The sequence below is a fragment of the Alnus glutinosa genome, chromosome 1 (genome assembly GCF_958979055.1).
Source record: "Alnus glutinosa chromosome 1, dhAlnGlut1.1, whole genome shotgun sequence".
Classification (NCBI taxonomy): domain Eukaryota; kingdom Viridiplantae; phylum Streptophyta; class Magnoliopsida; order Fagales; family Betulaceae; genus Alnus; species Alnus glutinosa.
In genome coordinates, this window is record NC_084886.1 from 38,673,615 (window position 1) to 38,695,752 (window position 22,138).

Below are 22,138 nucleotides of genomic sequence, written 5' to 3' on the forward strand. Positions count from 1 at the left end.
TCTTGTCTAACACTAGTGAATTGTTATAGTTCTAAAATAACTTATTTGAAGAGCTTGGGATAGATTCTGGCTGCTACTTATCTTCAATTAATTTTTCCAACATTAGGTACTTCTACTGGATATGAGTAGATATCGCTCCATGCGTTGGCAATCTCAAAGTCTGAATTGTAAACACACTTCCACACTGCGCTATTACACTTAAATCCACTCCCAAATCCGATTTGCCAGACCCTATCGCCCCTTTTCATTCTCCCTTTTGCTTCTATGTAACAGAGCTCATACCATATTGAAGAAGATGAAGTATTTCCAAATTTGTAAAGAGTCATCTTTGAAGGTTCAACATCCTGTTTCCTTAACCCTAGGTTTTTTTCAATAGCTTGAATAACAGCTCTACCCCCTGCATGGATGCAGAAATGCTCAAAAGCTTTCTTAAAATCCGGCACGTAGGTGCTACTTCTCCGTGCATTCCACTTGATCTTCTGGCAAATAATGGACAATGCATATCTCAATTGCTCTGAAAATGGCAAAACCAGAGGCCCCAGTGCAGCAATATTTGTCTTCAGCGCATCTCCGGCGACATTTACGATGTTCTTTGATATCGACACTCCGACCATGTTCTCCGAGTCCACATCCTGAATGACGCAGGTATGAGAAAGATCATCTTGTGCTTTGTTTGTTCGAACAAGATGTTTTAGCTCATACTTTGCTCTGCTCTTGTCTTGTTTTCGGTTAGAGAGCAATACAGCCGCACCCCCCATCCGGAAGAGACAGTTGGTAATCAACATTGATGGATTCTTGCCGGTGTACCAGTTCAAGAGTAGAGTCTCCGTGCTAACAATCAGAGCCAAGGAGTTCCGGTGAACTCTCAACACGTCTTTAGCAAGGTCCACTGCTATAATTCCAGCGCTACATCCCATGCCAGAGAGGTGGAAACTCATGACATTGCTCCTCATTCTGAACTTATTGATTACAACAGCACTTAGAGATGGAGTAGGGCAAAACATGCTACTGTTTGATATCAGAATATCGATGGCTTTAGGGTTGATGTTGGTTTTCTGAAACAATTCAGTAACCGCTGAACACATTACCATTACAACCTCCTCCATAGCAAATGAGAGCGATTTTCTTGGTGAAATTCGAGTGAGGGAAGGAGGGACGCTGGTTTCTTCACTGAACCCAGATTTTTCTAGGATCTTGATCTGGAAAGCAATACTATCAGCATCCATATCACCAAGAAAGATATTCTCTACGAACATGGACTTCGTTAGACGATACGAGTTGGGTGGCCGGTAGCAAGCGAAGTCCAATAAATAAATGGTGACTTTTCTTCTATATATAAGATAAAGGACAACTAGTCCTGCAACTACAACCATCATAAGATGGTGGGTGCTGGAGATAACGAGCTCTGGGAGGCAGGAAACGTGTCGTGGGGTCATTGCCATGGCGGGGGAGGGAGGAGGTTTAGATTTCTTTGTTGTTTTGGCTATGGGGTATAGGGTTGGGAAGATATGGGGCGTTCGTGGTGATCATGGAGCATGATAAAGGAGGAGACAGAAAATCCCATGGGGAAAGTAAAAGGAGCGAGGAATATGATATAGGCATTGGACATCCCTTTAGTGCTTGTTTCAGGAATCAAGTTTACACACGCAAGGGCCACTTCTTTCTTTTTGTGTTTTCTTGCATTATGGGGCTGCTGCCTTCATGTTTGTTATATGATTGTAACCACAATTTGGCATCTTAACAAACTCTCATCCCAACCCTAAGTTTAAGGTAGATGTTGATGGTTTTTAGTAGGTCACACACAATCCATGCATGGAGTTTATCTTTGTTTTGCAGATTTGGGCACAAATTGCACATAGGCTGTTTTGGAGCCATATAGGAGCGGATTTGTCTACTAATATTAGTATATCAAAAGAATAGGGACACTACAACTTTTACTATAAAAATATTTATAAACTTAAGTGACAGTTCATAATTAACCTAAAAATTTGGCTTACCAATTTCTTTTAATTGTTTCACCAATTATGTATTGGCACATCACTTTGTAAATGACTTTATAATAAAAATTGTAGTATCTTAAACATTTTTCATATCAAAATTAATAACTCACAAAATCAAATTTAAGATGAAAGCTTTGTCGCTTGAATGGTAAAGCCAAATCGAATTACCACTAGGATTGTACTCGAGCCGAGCCGAGTTTGGCTTGTTTGAGCTCGGCTCGAGAAGTCCATACTGTAAGCATTAAACGAAATGTTATGTTCCTTCTTCATAGAATGTATATACCAAGAATGTGAAATATAACATATACCTCCATTAGAAGATGGATTCTGCATTTTCTCAGATCTAATTCACAAAATGATGGTCATGAAATTTAATGGGCCAACTCCATTTATATATAGGGTGAGAGTTCAGGCTTTCTCAAGTCCATGGATGGGCCTAACCAATTATGGGTCTAAAAATAAACGAAATGACTATGCTAGTCCACCCAAAAAAGAACAAATATAACAAATGTATGTGCTCAATCTCATACCAAACTTGAGATGAGCTAGAGACCTCTGCTCGACCTTGGCTCGAGGAGGTTTTCAAGAGTTCGAGCTTGGCTCGAACTCGCCAAGAAAAAACAAATGAGTCCTATCGAGCTCCATTTTTTTTATTTTTATAAAAATTATTTTTTGCAATTCTTTTCTGATACTTATTACAAGTGATGGAATTGCCAATGATTCATTGAAGGACTTTACATAATTACATAATTCAACAACATACAGAACAACAAATACAATCAAAGGACTTTTACATTTTGAAAAAGCAAAAAACTGATGGACCAAATGGTAGCAAGCTCAGTAAATCAAGGTCATAAGCATGCCTGCAAGAAACAAAAGCCCATAAACAAAATTGATTATACATATATATATATACACACACTTATATATTTCATTGAAATCACACCACTCCATATATTCCAACCTCTTGTACAAGTTACATCAAGTTGAAAAGAAAAAAAAAAAGGATACACTTGACTTACATATACAAGGGCACTAGTTACAAACTCAGCATTGCAATTATTTTTTAATCTCCAGATCACCAAGAGAAGGTACTCCACATGTAACGCTCCCGACAATTATACATTTTTATGACCGTACACAAAGGCACGCACGTTTTCTGTCCAATTAATCTTGGTCCCATCATAACGTACACTAGATAAAGTAGATTTTGGTTATCCATTTTGCATAAACCATTGAGAGTGCCCTAAGTCAATATATTCTAAGGCCATGTTTATTCGGATAAAATCTCTCTCTCTCTCTCTCTCTCTCTCTCTCTCTCTCTCTCTCTCTCTCTCTCTCTCTCTCTCTCTCTCTCTCTCTCTCTCTCTCTCTCTCTCTCTCTCTCTCTCTCTCTCTCTCTCTCTCTCTCTCTCTCTCTCTCTCTTATTGTGAACAGATAATTATAACATTTTAAGTTTATTCCAAAAATGCATTACAAGAAGTATTTCTAACTAAAATATATATATATATATATATTTTTTTTGTTGGAAAACAAAGTGAAAATTATCCTTCCGTGAAACATAATGAAGAGTGTTTTCTTCTTACTAGGGTAATAATGCTGAAAATATATTTTAACTCAAATATTCGCTTTTTCTCACTTTCATACATAATATAACTGGTATTAGTATAAAATAATTATGGCTTTCTGTTTAATCCTCGTTAGTGTAATAAATACTGAAAATTGCGAAAACTTTACTTAACTCGCCTCCTAAAGTATTAGCGTTTTTGCAATCATAACCTTAAACTCTTAATTTAAGCAATGTCCAAAATGCTAAAATGTCCAAAATGCACCTTTTTTTTTTTTTTTTTTTTTTTTTTCACGTACGCCGTGGGTACCAGAATTTTCACTTTTTATTTTGTTTTGATATTATATAACATGTTGGGATATCATTTAGCTTAAAAATGTTATATTAAGCGCTCACTTTTGCATGGCTATAACTATCTAAAGTGGGACTTAACCATTTAAAACTCGTATACGATGTACCTATATTCCAACAAAATCAGCATGATTTTTTTTTTATTATTATTATTTTATTTTTATTTTTTTATGTATGAATTTCTATAAACAAAAACAAAACAAAGAATACAACACACTTTATCAGAAAACCTACTAGAACTCTAGATGCCAACAAGGCACCTTACAAACCAAAGTAAAAAAAAGGAGTTCTAAAATATGGACACCAAATGTAGCTAACAATCAGCCCCTACAAAAACAATCACCAGCAGCTATACAACTATGCACCCAATTCAAAACATACAAATTAGTAACAACTCTACATAACAACAAAGAGTAGAACCAACTCAACAAACAATCAATACAATTGTCAACAAAACAAAAGACAGCAACTAAGTTGCACATCAGCTAAACTGCATATTACCACAAACTGCTGCATTTGTATATTTTGGCCAAGCAACAACTCTGTACAGCAACAATCTGCTCCCTCTACATTCTTTGCAGCCACTTGAATCTCCAGACAGAGACCATCAAACATCTAACAATCATAACAGGTAGGATAGCTTAAGAAAAAAAGCCAGCAAACTTGCAAGTTCCGGACACCTGTTGAGTATACATGTGTGAGTGTAAAATGATTGAGTCTTATATTGGAAAGATGTAAGAAGTGTGAGCGGTTAAAATAGCATAGTTGGGTCCAAACTCATAAGCTTAAGCATTTGAGTTGTGTAGTGTCTCAACATATTATATTATGGCTAGGTTCACTAAAAAGACTCCCCAATGTATCAATCTTCCTAACAAAACCAGCTCCAGCAGGCCATCCCTGCCTCAAAATCCTTAAATCAGCTACCAGCAGAAAAAGCAGACCTCTTGTTAAATTAGAATAGATGATGGAATACTCCAACTACTACAAATGGCCACATTCTCCCCATTCTTCTTAAATTGACCATTTCCCATAATTCTGGTTCTAACCTCCCAACAAATTTTCTGCAACAAATTTTCTTCTGAGCTCAAATGGTTACCAAATTTCACATCATTCCGATGTCTCCATAAGCTGTACACTGCAGAGCCCTATGCCAATTTACAGACCACAGCTAGCCTTCAACTATTTTCCTTGCCATTCTACAATGCCTTTCCTCAAAATATCCTCCCAATACGTAGGGGATATTTACCTGAAGAAATCTATGCATTACTTCCCTCCTGGCCTGATCCTCCTACTAAAACCACAACAAAAAATAAAGAAATGGTCATGACATTCAATAATTAAACTACTACATATCATACAATTGACATCTCCTATGAAATCCCATTTCAGCAATCAATCCCTAGTTGTAAGTCCATATCTTATGGCTACCTATAAATGAATGCATGCTTAGGTATTGCCATTGAGAACCATAGCAATTTCCACCAATACACCCTATGATTTTGAAGCTAACCATCGGGGAATATCATTATTGCCCCTATTAGAACTACTAATCTAGGAAAAAGATGAGAACAAGAAAGAGAAACGGAATTAAGATGGTTCGGCCAATGGCCTACACGTCAAAGCCTTTTGTTGGCTACATCTTTTCTTAATTCATTTGATTATATACAAGACTCTATTTATAGAGAAATATTCTGAACGTTACAAGTCTCCTCTACTTCTACATTAACAACAATAAATATAATTTATCATCTTGTAACTCTTGTCTCAATATTTCAATAGCCCCTTCCTTATCATGGTTAACTAATTGCTTTGAGTTAACCAAATTTTCAGATGTAGCCGGCAACCAATCCCGTTCTTCCCCTTTAATAACACTTGATAATTTTGCATCAAGTTTACTAGTACTCCAAGCATTGTATATATATAACGCGATCTGTAACCATATAGATCATAGAGAATATCATCCGGATGCCACAAGTCCAACCACAAGTAGATTCTGCTACCAATCCCCTACTTTAAACTAACTTCAAGAATTGCTTATCAGTGTCTCTAAGTTTAAGAATTTTACGTAAGCCAACTTAAAGTAGCAGTTTGAAGAAATTTAAGTAACCAAAAACATTTCCCTTTGATCAAATTCTGATTAACCCAAGCAACCCACAAAGATCCAGAATTTGCAAATAAACTCCAAATATGCTTAAGAACATTATCCCTAGTCCAATCCTCTAGTTTGTTTTTTTTTTTTAATCCCAATCGACCTTCCCAATACCAAATCCCATGACACTTGGCTTTAATTTGCCGAGTAGGTCTCATTACCATTCCAAATAAAACCATTAAATTTTTGCTCAATTAATCCAACCACTTTCTTTTAATTCCCTGTGAAGACGTTTCCAGGACTTGGGTTAAACAAAGTTTCATGGAGGAGCCACTATTTCTCAAGCCGATACTCTTAATTAAGTCTTAACTAATCAAGATTAGACTATATATATATATATATATATATATATATATATATATATATATATATATATATATATATATATATATATCGACGTGGTAATCTTAAGTTATCACAAACTCTGATCACATCAAGTAACTGTCACTGTCTGCATATTCCACCCGGAATAATAATGCCCGCAGCAGGAAGCAACTTTCTGTGGCTGGAGCGCATGAAATCATAGAAAAAATTGACAAAACCTAGTTGTGCTCTAGAGCTGGACCTCTCTACAGCTTTTGGAATTAACGAATTAAATCTGTGCTCTAGACCTATGGACCTATCTACAACTTTTGGAGTTAATATTGAATGATCAATGATTTTGGAGAAAGACCAAAATCAAGGGAATGGATGCTAACGAATCTAGGCAAGAGTTGGCTTTGTATATAGGAGCAAGTCCACAAAGGTGGCGTGCATGGTGAAGCTGAGCTTCATGACAAACTCTCTGATACTGAAAAGCAAAAATTGACAACAGGAAGAGTTTCATATATATCTCTCTTGACTCCATTAGTGGATACTCCAAGATTAATGAGTAATGCTATTTAATAGACTATAGACTGTTATACGACTGTCATATACTTTGATAATGTGACAGTAAAAATCAGTCATTAAATCAACGCTTATATAAAAGAAAAGAAAAAAGATCGAGTTGATTTTCACTATTATGTCATTTCAATTATAACGACTCAAGAAAAAACGCAAGCTACATCTGCGCTATCACCCCAAACAGACTGGTAAATTTGAAGATTCCTTATAATCTCTTATAAAGTCCAGTTTCACCTAGTGACTAAGTAATGTGAGACTTAATTAACACTCATGCATGACTATCTTTATAAGCTAACTACTCAATGAGGACTGCTCCTCATCTTTCCAATATAGGACATGAGTGTTACAGTATAATAATAGTATAACAGTCTACTAAATAACATTATTTCTTTTATATACGCATGCATAGAGAGCATTATCTGATTTAATGTCAGAGAAATCGGCTGCAACTTGGCCATGCAGCATTTCTGAATCCTATAAAATGGTTACATGGACAGCAATATTTCTACAAGTCAGTTGTGAAAAAGCAAGACTCACTGAAATATAATAGTAGTGATTCTTGTCTAGGAATTAATAGATCGACCAGCCATGGCCTTGAAATTAGCTCTCTTTGTTTTCCTTATGATTTCTGCGGTGGCAGCTCCGCTTGCTGGAGCCCAATCCGGGCTCATAAGTGGTCTCCTTGGTCTGATTCGCATCAATGGGACCGTGTTTTGCTCTATTGATGCCAATATAGGTGCTAATGGTGCAGTTTTCCCAAGTAAGTTTTCTCAATATATATACATGTGAGGTTCTAAATAAGGTATTTTTAATTTTAATACACTAACATGATAAATTTTTATAGTAAATATGAGAATAGTTTTAAAAAAAAAAAAATTGCTTAAAAATCTTTCTTCTCGTTTTGTAGTACAAAATTTAAAACAATAGAACCTGGTACGTGATGATGATGATATGTAATCAAGCTAATTAAAACAAAAAATAAAGTGTAGAAAGGGCAAATAGAAATATTGATAGAGCAGAAGAGATAAATTAATTATTGGATAATTAATTATGTTTTGGTTATTATTAATTAAAAAAAATGCTAGCTATTTTTAGGTATTCTTAATTTATTTCTCGATAGGCCTTTTAATGCTATTTTTCACGATGTTTTTTTTTTGTAATGTTTACATGCAATTATATATATAGATGCTCTAGTACAACTGCAATGTGGAGGTGGAAATGCTGTTTCTAGTACAACAACCAACGGTGCCGGAGTGTTTTCGATGCTGTTGGATCCTCTACAGTTTCTTCTCTCCTCGCTGTTGACCGATTGCAATCTGGTGGTTAACACACCCCTCTCCACCTGCAACGCCAAGCTTCCTGCTCTCGGGGTCTTGAGGTCGCCCTTGCAGCTCATAGGGAACACCATTCTCGGCGGCCTCCTTCGTGTCGCCAACGTTGTTCCAACTGGCTTCCTATTCGCTCCCACAACTTGATCATCATCAGCAGTAATTAATACAAGGATATAATTAAGCTTATACATGAATAAGGTCCATTGTATTAATGACTAGCTAGCATATATATATATATATATATATATATAGATATATAGTATTTTCCTTAATTTCCAAGTAGCAGTCCTAAGAATTCTCTCTTTTATGATTATGAAGGTAATTGGCATCCAATTAACTGCTGCCCATATTATATAAAATAAAGCCTTTTCTATGAATTTGTATGAAAAATATCGATCCCTTCAATATGGGATTTTATAATCGATCTATCCACGCGCAAATTTCCCAATCATGATAATTATGTTACGTACGAAAATTCAATGATGCAAATATGTTATCACAAAATTTGGACTCATCATTTGTGGATTTCGTCCGACTTTAATTCATGCTCAAAAAGGTTACTCAATTCGTTGCCACAAGGTTAACTAAGAGGTAATTTGATCAACTAGGATGATGCAGAATGTTAGGGAATTTCCCGCCAATACTGTTGAAGATAGGGGGAATAGAGTAAGGGTCCACAGCGGCAAGCAAGGTAAGTCTCAGTGGAGGGAAACCCACTTCATTTAATATCTTTGTCTTATTAATCGATGGCCAGCCGCCACCACTTAGGAAAAGCAAGAGCTACAGTGAGAGTTGACCACTTGAGTCCGCCGGAAAAATTAATTAAGGAAAAGAAAGGCATCTGCAGGTAATAAATGATGGTACAAAAAAAAAAAAAAAAAAAAAAGACAGACATATAAAAATGTAGTATTTTTTCTTTTTACAAGCATATAAAAAAGAACAACTCTCTCTCTCTCTCCTAAGTTACAAAAAGTCATTCTTTCTTCCGGTGAATTTATCCTAACTTGATCGTCGGAGGAGGCGTTGCCGGGACACCCCCGACGACCCTTTGTTTTGCAGAATCCTTGAAGAAGCTTCATTCAACATTTGTTCTTCCCAGAAGGTCCGAAGTCCAGTGTCAATCTGGGATCAACACGTCACCAAGCTAAAAATCCATTTAACAGAAAATGCACGACATAATATTTTGTCTCAAATAGCTCATTTTGTTAAATTATAGCTTAATTAATTAACGATATGTTATGTTAAATCAATTAACTAATGTCATATTATTCTCATTTAACATGTTATGTGCTAGCTATAAGTATGCGACACATTTACTTTAAATTACAAATATATCATAAGCTATAAAAAAAAAAAAAAAAAAAAAAAAAAAAAAAAAATAAAAGAAAAGAAAAGAAAAGAAAAAAGAAGAAGAATAAGAAGAATTTGTCCGACCACCCCTAATTTGGTGAAGGGGTTCACCCTCGGGCATTTGGTGAGAAGGGGTGACCCCTTATATATGAAGATGATCAGGGCCAACAACCTCAATCCTGTGAACAACAATGACCCCTCTCAAAGGAATGGCGACTTCTATCTATGATGGAAATTATCTTATATACCAATTAGGGTGGTTGGTTAGCTCTTTATTTAATTTATATTTATAATTTAAAGTAAATGTATTATATGATATATACTATTGACATATATATGACATCTTAGCAAGACCCACATGGCATCAATTAATTGGTCCAACATGGTATGTAATTGATAAATAAGTTGACGGAAAAACTTATTCGAAATTAGAAGAAATTAAACTTAATTAATAATACTACTTTTTACATCTATTTATTATATTCGTTGTCATAACATGTTTGAAATACTTATAATGTTAACTACTTAAAAAAAGAAAAAGAAAAAAGAAAAAAAAATATATATATATATAAATTACTTAAAACACATCATATCAGTCAATATGATGTAGTTGTAATAAATAAATGTAAATTATAGCACTGTTACTAAAAAATTAAATTGAAATGGCAAACAATGGAATTGATTTTTTTTTTTTTTTAATAAGACGTTATATAGAACGTGGAAGCTCTCCACTCTCCAACGCAGGTGGCCAAGTTAGGAGGCATGATTGCATGGAGAAAGTGACCGGTTATTGTCCTTTGAGTGTAGTGATTGTGATTGTGATTTACTTGTTTGCTAACTTTAGAATTGGAGGTGGTCGTCGCGCGCGCCATCCTCTCTCGCACGGCACATCACACCTAATTTCTAATCTATCTTGTAGGATATAGAAACCATCGACGGCCAGACGTGATCCCTGCATTAACACAAAAAGAGGAAAATTTGCAAAAAGATTTCTCGGATTAAGGAGTTTTTTTCTTTTCTTCATAATAGTAAAAGAATAGAAGATTGTTTATTGTAAGCAAAGAAGGCTTCGTTTGGCCACCCCTCCTTTTATATTGGGAGGGAATATTTTTTTTAATGATAGTAAAATGTGATTGATATAATATAAAGTCGAAAGAATTTATATAAAAAAATAAAAAAATTATATTATAATAAATTTTTTTATTTAAATAGTATTTAAAAAGTATTGATATAATATAAAAATTAAAAATATTTTGAAGTGAAAAGAGATTGCCAAATGGGCCTTAAACTTTTGCCGAATAATGTCAAAAATAAAAACGATAATGTTTAATCAGGAAGATAAAGCTAAATGAAGAGACCCATGAGATGAGACCGGAAAACTAGGCCACCCACCAACGCCACAGTATCAGACTTTGTTGAATTAACTTGAATACCCATAAAATAAAACCACGTGTGGAGCCGACAGACGGCCATTTGAAGACCCGGCGCTCTTCGTTTAGAAGAAAGCCACTGAAAAGCACTTTCTCTTCTTTCTAGAAAAGCCCCTGGACTTTTGCCATCTATATATAAAGCAACGCAAAACCCTAGTTTTCTCTACGCCAGTCGCCAGAACAGAGAGAGAGAGAGAGAGAGGGAGAGAGGAGCTGCTGTGGAAGTTGTGTTTGTTTTATCTGCTTGGGGAAGTCATTCCAAGCAAGAAGACAGCTTCTGCAGCAGCGAGGGGGAAGTTAAATAAATAAAAAAATAATAAGATGGGTCGCTCTCCCTATCTCTCTCTCCCGGTCTAAGCTAGCTTCTCGCTGCTTCCATTGCAGATGGTCTATCCCTATCCATCCATCCATCAACAGGTGAGTTTACACGAAACGAAACAGTTCTTTTTGTTTATTCTGTCTTTTCCTTTATTTCCATTAAATGGGATATTTCTGTTTTGTCATATCAGATTAGCCCTTGATTGACCTGAAATGAATGGTGATCATCCTTTCATTACACGTTTCCACCTTTGATTTTGACCTTTTCCGCATCAAATACGTACACTGCTAACCACAGATACTACACTGTGAGATTAGATGCTTGACCAGTCCGTCCACTTGTCGAGGGCAGATAAGCTAGCTGCCTTAACATAGATTTTTTATATCTGAATTATTAGCTATTAATAAGAGAGTATTAACGACAATCTTATTAAAACCCATCTCATTTTATAAAAAAAAAAAAAAAAAAAAAAAAAAAAAAAAAAAAAAAAACTCTAAAGTCTAAACTAACGGAATAAAAAAGTAAAAAGTAATTCGATTATCTAAATTTTTAAAAAATAAATTAAGAAAAATTACTGTAAATGCTCTGACAAATTACCAAGTCCGAATCTTGGTTACAGTGTAAAGCTTTTCTTTTTGGGATGTCACATAATCAAATCAAATGCTTAATTATTTATTTATTTTTCATTGGGATGATAACTTCGTGGTCCCGCGAGTTGCACGACCCAACCGAACCAAACCTAGCTTGTGTTTAATATGTTAGTTATGTGCATGTCTTCGTATGATCGTCTCTTTGTTTTTTTTTTTTTTTATTCTTCTAAAATTAAAATTAATGTCTCTTAAAATCATAATTAAATTTATGATAAATTATTATTGAATTTTGATTAAATGATAATTTTAAGAACCACATCAATTTTAAGATGATAAAAAAAGAATAAAGATATGATACGACATAGCAGTACTTATACTATTATGGTATGAAATTATACACGAACTATAGTTATTCAATTAAACAAAAATCTGGGCTCATTTGTTATTATTTTTAGGATTTTTTTTTTACTTTAATTTTTAGTAAAAAAAAAATTAACAAACAATTTAATACATAAAATACTCACAAACACTCAAAACTATTTTTATGTTTGTGTCAAATCAGCTCCATAGATTTTGAAGTTTAAAATGACAAATTTAAGTGAGATATTTTTTTATATTTAAATATTAATTAAATAATGTTTATTTTAATTTAATATATATATTTATTTATGTTACACTTATTATTATTATTATTTTGTTTTGTTTTTTGGGTATGTCTTAAAACTTAAAAGGCAAAGTAGCAAAAGACATTTAAGGTATATTAAGGTTTGACACTATGAGGTAATTGATATTTTTTTTATCATTAACTAAGAATTTGTTATTAACACAATTAACCCCGTAGACAATTGTGAATATTGACTGTAATTTTAATTATCTGTCTCTTTATCCTTAAGTTTCTTATTTAATCATATAATTGTTCTCGTACATATGAAACTCATTTATTTTTGTATATAATTATTATAATAACTATGTATCAAAATGCCCTAGCCAGACACCGAGAATAATAACTCTATTAAATCCATCTTGAAGAAAAATTTATTATTCTTTAAATAAATGACTCTTTTTTTTTTTTTTTTGATAAGTAAAATAGAGCCAAAGGAAAACAAGAACTATGAACTACAGGGATAGCCTAATTTTCACATATGATTTTATCAAATTCTTTAGTTGTTGCAAAAATTGTGAGAAGGGGCTTACTTCACATATTTTAAAGGTCAGTGTTTACTATACTTGTTGAGACCGTGGACTCATACATTTACTCAAAAAGTCGTAAATTCAATTGAGGTAATCATAAAACCATATGCAATGAAGTATGAATAAATTCCTAGAACCAAAACACATGCCCGTAGCATATCTCCAAAATCTGAATGGTACACTTTGATTGCTCGTTGGTTTGCGGATAAAAAGCAGTACTAAAATTCAGCTCTATACTCATTTCCTTCGTTATAAAAATGGTAATTAGAAGTAGAACAGTAGAATCGAACTGATACAACCTAAAAGACAATTTTTTGAGGTGGGTTAGTTTCGGATCTTAACTTTTGCAGAATCAAATCACCCAAAACCGAGTTGCATGATTGCATCCCGACAATAAGCTAGCGGATTAACTGGCTATTAATGGATAAGAAATATGTGACATCCATTCATCAACAAAATTTGTCAAGTTAATGACCGATAGAAATTTTGAAAGATCGATTAAGATATACAAGTAAAATATATATATATATATATATATAGTTGACTTGGTCTACACGTCTATAACACCCATTCTTCATTTACTTATTAAAATATTTTACTTTCGCTTAAGAAATCAATATTTCAATATATATATATATGTAATGCAATGTTGTAAAGGATATGGAATCATGTCATCGTGGGGTTGGACAGGCGAGGTTCTGCAGTCGTATCACATGAGTGTGTGTCGGCAAGCTTTGGTACTCGGAGGGTCTGGGTGTGGGTGTGGGTGTGGAGAAGAGAAGGCTGCGATTAGAGAAGAGTCTGGAGCCGCTTCGGCGTGGGGTCCGGGCTACTACAGGCCAATCAATCATAGAGCCGTGATTGTCGATTCATGCAGTGGAGCTTCGAGAAATGGTGTGTTGAACCATCCGGTGAGACCGCACTAGACAACTGAGGAATGAGAGGATCCTGTGCTGTCCTTTGGACTTATTGTCGAACCCACGTTTCTTTTTATCATATGCCTTTGAATTTTCCCTTGGTCATCAATGCTCGAAGACCCACTACTATGCTTCCTTTATATATTATTATTATAATAATAAGAATAATAATAATGGCGTCTCTGTCTTTTATCACATTTAATTCTTAATTTGTTTATGTTATCAGAAAAAAGTCTTAGAAAATTCTGTCATCGGTGATGTACTGGTTGCCTCAAAACTGGTAGGATTGAATTATACAAATGATGTAACACGTAGCTGAAAATAATTTGACAAAGGCAAGCTTATTATGAATAATGCAGGTTAAACTTAATCATCATGGAATTTCAAATTATAATTAATATTAAAAAAAAATGATTGTTGGAGAAAGAATATTTAAATTAAATAGTAAAAGTAGATAGTTAAAATGCTAATAAGCTGAATGTAGGTATTTTGAAAAAATTTACTATGTTATGAGCATAATTAATGTTTCGTGCTCTTATTAATCTTGACGGCAGTCCAGCTGTGTGTCAAAAGAGTTGAGGAAACGAAGAGTATCAGTAATAATAGAGGCAATTCTTCGATTGGTGATGGGGTGAGGTTTTTGAACGCTATGTATAAGTATAACTGATAAAGAATTTCCCTCAAGGAGGAGGTGCTGACAATGCAGTGCTTTGGTTGATTTTACTGCATAGAGGGTGGTAGGGTAGTTTACTATCGTGTAGTAACTTGTAATTTCTCAAGTCACGTGGGCCACATTCTGTGTTGTTGTTTTGTGGTTCTCTTTTAGCCACGTTTTGTCTCTCCTTTAATTAGCTTTTTGGAAAATATTTATCCTTAGAGAATTAAAGAGAATATTTATCCTTCTTTATTGTGTACATCGTGGCTTTGGGTTTTGAGTGGTTTTCTCTCTACTATTTCTTGTACACCCCCCTTCTTTATATTGAATTTTGCCTAGATTGTTCTTTTGCTATTCTATTATGTTCTGCATAACACAATCTTGACGACTTATATGATTGGGTTATTTGCTATTCTATTCTTAGTTTGTGTCACAACAGTTAAAGCATGCATCTCTTTCAATTGGATCACACGAGGGACCTAATGTGGTTGAGGCAAAGAATATATATGATCAACCCTACAGAATTAGTGCCTATGACAGCAAAAGCTGAATGAGAGGTGCAAATAGCTGCATCAAACCATGCATGCTTCTTAATCATTTTGAACATCTTCAATCTTATAATTGTAAACATGACAAGATCCAAATATGGGTAAGAATGTAATTAAGGGATATATGTGGACACCATTATCACTTTTCACTCATAAATATGACTTATATATTCGTAAAATTATTGTGTAAGATAAAGTTTTCGTAACATTAAAAGTTAATTGTTTGTCAACTTGTACGTACTCTAGTCCGGTACGGTAGTTGTTGGTTAAGTAAATTTACTGCTTCATCCAGAAAACATGATGCAAGTCACATCCCATGAATTCGGCAAGAGATTATTCTGATTTTATCACAGTAAATATGGCAAGAGATCTTGTAAATTCTAAGAATATAAAACTACTGAAATATATGGGCATTACTTAAAGAAATTTAAATATATGGGGGTCCATTTGATGGGATTCCCATATGGCCATATCAATATATATTGGCTTAATTTGATTATTGATTATTAGTTATTAGTTATATGTTAATAAAGGTTGTTTTGGGTTGTTATATTTATCGAAAGCATTTTCCATTGATACTGTTTACCTCTAATAATCTACAGTCTACTAAAATTATAACCCAAAATAGGAAACAAATATGGAGAAGGCCTTATTGAATTCATAGTTAATCACTTCATTACCGTTGAACTCGCCCATCTCTCCCCTTCCCACAGAAAGGCCCTCCTCCTTCGAAGTCAGTGTTGCCGGGGTAGAGAGGTTTTTGTACCCTTGGTCTTCTTTTTTCATGTGTCAAAATATGTTATGTTGTAATTTTTAGATTTAGGGTTGAGTCAATATCCAAAGGCAGATTAAGGAAGGTTGGAATTGAAGTTTGAAACCGTTTAGTTGATAGCTTGGTCGAAGCTCGTTCGACCGAATCAGTGTATCCAATCCCAATACTAAAACCTGAGACGCACAATCAAAGGGTCGATCAAAGCTAATTCGAACGAGTTGCTGCAAATTGCTTCCATACTTAAACCCGAGAGCCTCGGTCGAACTTCATTCAACCAAAGGGATAAAATTAGAGGTGAATTAGTGAAACTCTAATGGTTCGATCGAACGAACTTAAACTTGGTTCGACTGAATTAGTCGCCTGAGAGTTTTAATTGTAACATAATTAACCTAAAAGCCTTAATTTTCTCACATTCTATATAAGTCTCATAAGCCACAATTTTCATAACCCTAAGAGGTGATTTTTTATTATTATTCTTGAAGAGGTTTTTAAACACCCTTGAGCCTTAAACCATTTACTCCTTGAGTTTCATGGTTTAACCCTATAAAAGCCTATAGAGGTTTATTCATCATGGTAATTCCTATAGAAGAATGTCAAAACTTATGAGTCATTACAATGAAAGGTAAACGGACATGCAAATTGAGTTTTGAGAGTTACAAATGTTTTCTACGGAGGTCAATTTATCTTCGTCACCAAATCTCTGTGTCTATTTTATTTTCTGCTTATCTTAATTATGATGACGGTAATCGTAGTGATTTGGTTGATCAATAATATTCTATATGTTTAAAAACAACTTGGCCGGGGTCTAAAGCATATTGCGCCAGTTAATAGCCCTCATAACAAATACTAATTAAATAGCAATGCCAACTAGCTAGCTTAATTAATGTTTAATCATATTTTGGACACCTATATTCCTTCTTCACACGTTAGGACATGTTCTTCACTAACTACTGACCAAAAGATTCAAAGCCATTTTGCTTCCATTAGGTCTAAGTATGGTTCGATATCCGATGCTTGGAATTTATTGAGCTTTTTTGCCATTTATTCTTAGTAAAACAAAGTGTGGTTGAAGTTTTTCCCGACTTGCCTGTCGTGACTTGTAAATTTTGATTGTATTTTTTCATCTTTTTAATAATATTACAAGATCACTTAAAAAAAAAAAAAAAAATGTGTTATCTTCAATATTCTAATCGAGTTATTCTCCTCTTTCACATCCAAGTCTTGTGGGTTACATGGCCAAAGGAAAATCAAAGCCCCGTGAGTGAAAAGTACAAATATCATTGTTCAAGTGTCCCGCAAAGCAGCTTTCTCCTGTCCCTTTGCAAATTGTGTACTTCAATCATAATTTTTCTATTTATATAACAAAAAAAAAAAAAAAAAAAGGATTTCTTTTACTTTAAAGTCTCCAATTTTTCCTTTAGACATCATGAAACTAATTGTTTTGTTTGTTGATGTGTTTGAGTGTATTTTTTTTTTCTTGTTTTTATCTAGAATTTTTTATTTTTTATTTTTTTTTTAATTTTTTTTTTATTTTTACGTTGTATGTTAATATTTTTGTTTGAAAAAAGAAAACAAAAATCTTAAAAGATAGAGTCAATTGGTTTATAAGTAGAATTCACATTTAAAAATTGAGTTGCAAGGATAGGGTGACCAAGAGCTTATATACATATGATTAAGATTGCATTTAAACCGTGTGAGACATTTAGGATCGTAACATACCACAATGCTTTTGAATCTGATCGGCCCACCCTATCTCTCATAGGTTGATCTGTTCGTGACTAGAATCCGTAATGTGGTGCTTGGCTTTAATACCAAATAGTACAAACTTTGGGTAGTACTCTCCCTTAAAAATAAATCGGCTTCCAATGAGAAGGTGTTCAAGAGTTTATACAAATATAATTAAAATTATACTTAAGCCATATAGGACATTTAAAATTGTACTTGTCATCTCTATAGTCTCCGTACATTGCCTAATGTCCCCCTCGCAGTCACCTAACAAATTTAAGCATTTAATTGATGTTTTAATAAATTTTTTAACCGTGAGACTCAACATTGAAATATTTAAATGAAATTGAGTAAATTGTATTGTCATGATTCAAATCCAGAATCTCTTCTATAATTCCATCTCTATCATTTGGTTAGTAATCTATTCCATGGTAATCTATTCTTACTTATTTACTGAATTACTGAAAAGTTATTACTTATTTATTGAATTATCCATCAGATACATTGATGGTTAGAGATATTTTGAATAGACAAAAATGGTGATATCTTCAAGCCTTGTACAACTGTTGAAGTAGCTGGCAGACATAACGAACGGTGAGATACCCATTACATCTATTGTCTACATCGTTAATTAAATGATCCCTGGACTATCTTAACTCTACTACTAAGTACTAAATTGGAGCCATTGAATAGAAATTATATGTTCCAGTGTGTCTAGTTCCACCATTACCAAACATGTGTGTGCATGTGAAGAGGGGAACAGTTGACCATCTCCATCTAATTAAAGAAACACACATATCTTTTGCCATAACATCGATCACAAAGTGCAAAAATTACAAAAAAAGCACAACAAAAATACAGATTCTAACACAAGCCCAACAAATAGGTAATCAATCGACTGTGCCACCCTCCGTAGGAATGATATGAAAATGGAAAAAGAAAGAGAAAAGAAGATTGAAGAAGACTAGTGTTACATTACTAATGGAGTATCCATATTCCATAGATCGAAACCAACAGAGATAGATATAGAAATGGAGTGGAAATATTAGACAAGTAAAACATGTAGTAGTAGTAGTGTGTATTAATCTTCTCTAGCCTCGGACGGCCAATAAGGAAGGAATGGCGGCCAAGTCGGCGGTTTTGTTCTTATCTGAAGCCTGTCTGACAATATCCCTCTTACCGTCTTTAGAGGAAGGCTTGCTGAAAGCTCTCATCGGACTAGCAAATGCCCATCCCCAGCTCTTATTGCGGCCATGCGCGACTGGCTTCCCGTTCATATCCTGATCAGCTGAAGATGACACCCAATAAGACGAAGAGGATGATGAAGAGGACGAGGAAGTTATCATGAACCCACCAAATATGCCGCCGCACTTGACCCTCTCTTTCATATTGCAGTGGTGGTCTCCGCCGCCGCTGCCGCCGCGGTGCACGGCGGAGGCTGAGACCTTGGGCTTGCCTTCACGCTGGGACTCCACTCTTCTTAGAGTGCAGTCCCCAAAACCAGTGGAGATTCTCTCGAAGAAGTCGCCGGAGAAGCTCCTGCTTCCACACCCAACAGATCTGGATCTTGAAACCTTGCGCTCAAAGGACGAGGCTGAAGCGGTGGCGCCTTGGCTATTGGGACTATCATCTTCTTCCGAGATTTCAGTCTTCTTTCCCAAAGACGACCCCAGAGACTTCTCCCTGTGCTTCCCCACTGTACCGCCATTTGCTGTTGTCAAAGTAGTTGTGATGTGGAAGTTTTCTCTGAAGCTCTTGTCCATAGCCTTGGAAGCGCTGGGCTTTGAAGAAGATGAAGAAGTGGAAGAAGAAGAAGAGAAGTAAAGAAACGACCAAAACCCACCTCTTTTTCTAGGGCTAATGTCTTCCTCCTCCTCCTCATCATCATCAGCATCCAAGAACTGGCTTCTCCTAGGAGTTGCAGTGGACTTGCTTCGCTTGAAAACAATATCAGCCGCACGATCCGATGACGCTACAGTAGTAACTTTCTTCTTCTTCTTACCCAAAAGAAAAGGGATCCGGGCCCGCCTCGTATAATACTCATGATAATGACTATCTTTGCCGCCGCCGCCACCAGCATCATTGATACCTTTTGTTGTCGATGTGGGTCGGATGGAGAGCGAAAGAGAGGACGAAGAACCAGCACCGCCATTGGCGTCAGATCTAAAAGAAGGAGAGGAAGAGGAAGAGGTGGAGCCACGAATAGGGAGAGGAAAAGAGGAAGAAACCAGCTTGCCAAGCTTCTCTTGGAGGCAGAAAGCACAGATCCCACCTGGGTTGTTCCTGTAGGGATGGTCACTGCATTGCATCCCATCACCCATGTCTTCCTCACCAACACCAACTCTTCCTCCTCCTTTGATTCCCTCCATCATCGATCACCCTCTCTTTAGAAATCTTTTTCTTGCTGTTGCTCTGTTCTCATACTACCATGGATGTCTCTTGCTGTATATTTTTTTTTTTTTTGCTTTTTAGAGAGATGCAAACAAGAAGGGAACAGAGGGTCAGAGAGTGTGTAATTGAGTGATAAACAACAAAAGAAGAAAGAAAGAAAAAGAAAAGAAAATGGCCGGGCATTGAATTGATGAAGTAGGGGGGTGGGGGGAAGTGGGAAGAGTCCCAGGAGCACGTGGAAGCCTGACTTACCAAGATATTAAAAAGCGTGAAAAAAGACAAGCAAGGCTAGTCTAAAAATATTTGGAGAGAGCCTAATCTCTTTGCATGAACCAGCACAAACACTAGAGTCCATCTCAAAAAGACCCTACGTTTCCACAGTGGTTCTTTTTGGCTGGTGCTACTTCACCACCCACCTTCTCTCCGGTGGGTTCCATTCTCATCTTAACAATACGACCGGATGTTGAAACATCATCTTTTGTTTTTTGTTTTTTTGTTTTTTGGTTTTTGGTTTTTTTTTATTATTATTATTACCAAAAAAAAAAAAATGAAAAGAAAATTTTAATTGACTGTTATATTCAATGTTCCTATTTGTGTTAAAGAGGCATACTAAATTTCATGTAGATCCCATGTTATTTACTATCATAGATATCTGTGTTATATAATTTAGGAAAAAAATATATATGTATAAAAAAAAAATATATATATATCTTCACCTAATAACCGATTTTAAAATAGCCCTATGAATTTTTAAGTTTACTAAAATGACCCATCAAATTATCAAGATGTGCCAAAAATGTTGTCACTTTTTCTTATAATACCCTTATTCTTTTAAAAAATTAAAATAAATAAAATTATTTTTTAAACCAAAAGAAAAAGAAAACCAAGGGGGTGCATTAATACCAAAAAAAAAAATTCAGATAAATACAAAATATGTCCATGTAATTGGCCTAAATCACAAATCCATCCATGTAGTATAAAAATAATTTAGAGGTCATCAGGATAGGCCAAAATAACAATTTATTTCATGCAGTCAAAACACTGGACATATTTCGTTAAAAATAATGATTCAATGCCATCTAAATATACAACTTTTTACCACCTTGCCTATGTGGCAAGGTGGTCCCTCACTACTTTTTGAGTTTTTTTATTTTTTTTAAAAAAAATTAAGGTGAGGGACCACTTTGCCACATAGACAAGGTGGTGAAAAATTGTATATTTAGGTGGTAGTGAATCATTACTCTTTCGTTAATGTCCATGTCATCACCAATGAAATGATGAATGTGTCACTCTTAGTAAAAAAAAAATTCTAAAATTGTTCGTGTGGTTTATATGATTTACAATTATTAACTTTTTTATAAAGTTTTTAATTTCTTTAACTTTTTTATTTTTTTATTTTTTTTAAAAAAAGAGTTTTTAAATTTATTTTTAATTTTTAATTTTTTAGCGAATAATGGTATTATCGGAAAAAAAAAATTGCATTTTTGGCATACATTAGTAGTTTGGTGAGTCACTTTAGCACGCTTAAAAATTCATGTGGTTATTTTAAAATTTACGGTTAGTTGATGGGGCTTCTTTATATTTTTTCCTATAATTTAAAATAAAAAGACTAATATTTCAAAAAAAAAAAAATCTATAGTCCTTGATTTTTGTCGGCAATAAAATTGTAAGTGAACATATAATTCAATGGTAATTTATCAAAATAATCATCTAATTAATAAGGAAGTGTTTGAAGAGTAAGTATGTTTGTTAATGTTTTTTTTTTTTTTTTGTGGGGGGGGGGGGGGGGTGGATGTTTTTGGTTTTTTAATTTGAAAAAGTGTTTGATGCTTTGATTGATAATTTTATTTCTTTTAGTTATTTCTTAATGTACTTGTGTTAACAACATAAATTTTTTTAAAAATAATAATAATAATCATCATCATTCTTATCATAGTCATCCTTTTTGGCTGTTTCTTTCTTTTAT

At 34.5% G+C, this 22,138-nt stretch overlaps 3 protein-coding genes and 1 long non-coding RNA gene across 4 annotated transcripts; 2 read left to right on the forward strand and 2 right to left on the reverse strand.

Moving 5' to 3' along the window:
* Positions 1–83: 83 nt before the first annotated feature.
* On the reverse strand, positions 84–1,442 carry LOC133858872 (probable 3-ketoacyl-CoA synthase 21). Its single transcript, XM_062294331.1, has one exon. The coding sequence runs from the start codon at positions 1,440–1,442 to the stop codon at positions 84–86; it is 1,359 nt and encodes a 452-aa protein (XP_062150315.1).
* A 6,038-nt stretch (positions 1,443–7,480) lies between these two features.
* Positions 7,481–8,581, forward strand: LOC133858873 (phylloplanin-like). Its single transcript, XM_062294332.1, has 2 exons — positions 7,481–7,713; positions 8,139–8,581. Exons 1-2 carry the CDS (start codon positions 7,542–7,544, stop codon positions 8,426–8,428), a joined length of 462 nt encoding a protein of 153 aa, XP_062150316.1. The 5' UTR covers positions 7,481–7,541; the 3' UTR covers positions 8,429–8,581.
* Positions 8,582–11,023: 2,442 nt separating this feature from the next.
* On the forward strand, positions 11,024–14,276 carry LOC133858874 (uncharacterized). Its single transcript, XR_009898618.1, has 2 exons — positions 11,024–11,481; positions 13,855–14,276. It is a non-coding gene; the product is annotated as an uncharacterized LOC133858874 (long non-coding RNA).
* Positions 14,277–18,800: 4,524 nt separating this feature from the next.
* Positions 18,801–20,428, reverse strand: LOC133880603 (uncharacterized). The gene has a single exon (XM_062319591.1). The coding sequence runs from the start codon at positions 20,151–20,153 to the stop codon at positions 18,873–18,875; it is 1,281 nt and encodes a 426-aa protein (XP_062175575.1). The 5' UTR covers positions 20,154–20,428; the 3' UTR covers positions 18,801–18,872.
* Between the last annotated feature and the right edge of the window lie 1,710 nt (positions 20,429–22,138).

Coding starts and splice junctions, on each gene's coding strand:
- LOC133880603 (XM_062319591.1), bottom strand. CDS start 20,153: ATGATGGAGGGAATCAAAGGAGGAGGAAGAGTTGGTGTTGGTGAGGAA.
- LOC133858873 (XM_062294332.1), top strand. CDS start 7,542: ATGGCCTTGAAATTAGCTCTCTTTGTTTTCCTTATGATTTCTGCGGTG. Junction 7,714..8,138: donor TAATGGTGCAGTTTTCCCAA/GTAAGTTTTCTC, acceptor TTATATATATAG/ATGCTCTAGTACAACTGCAA.
- LOC133858872 (XM_062294331.1), bottom strand. CDS start 1,442: ATGGCAATGACCCCACGACACGTTTCCTGCCTCCCAGAGCTCGTTATC.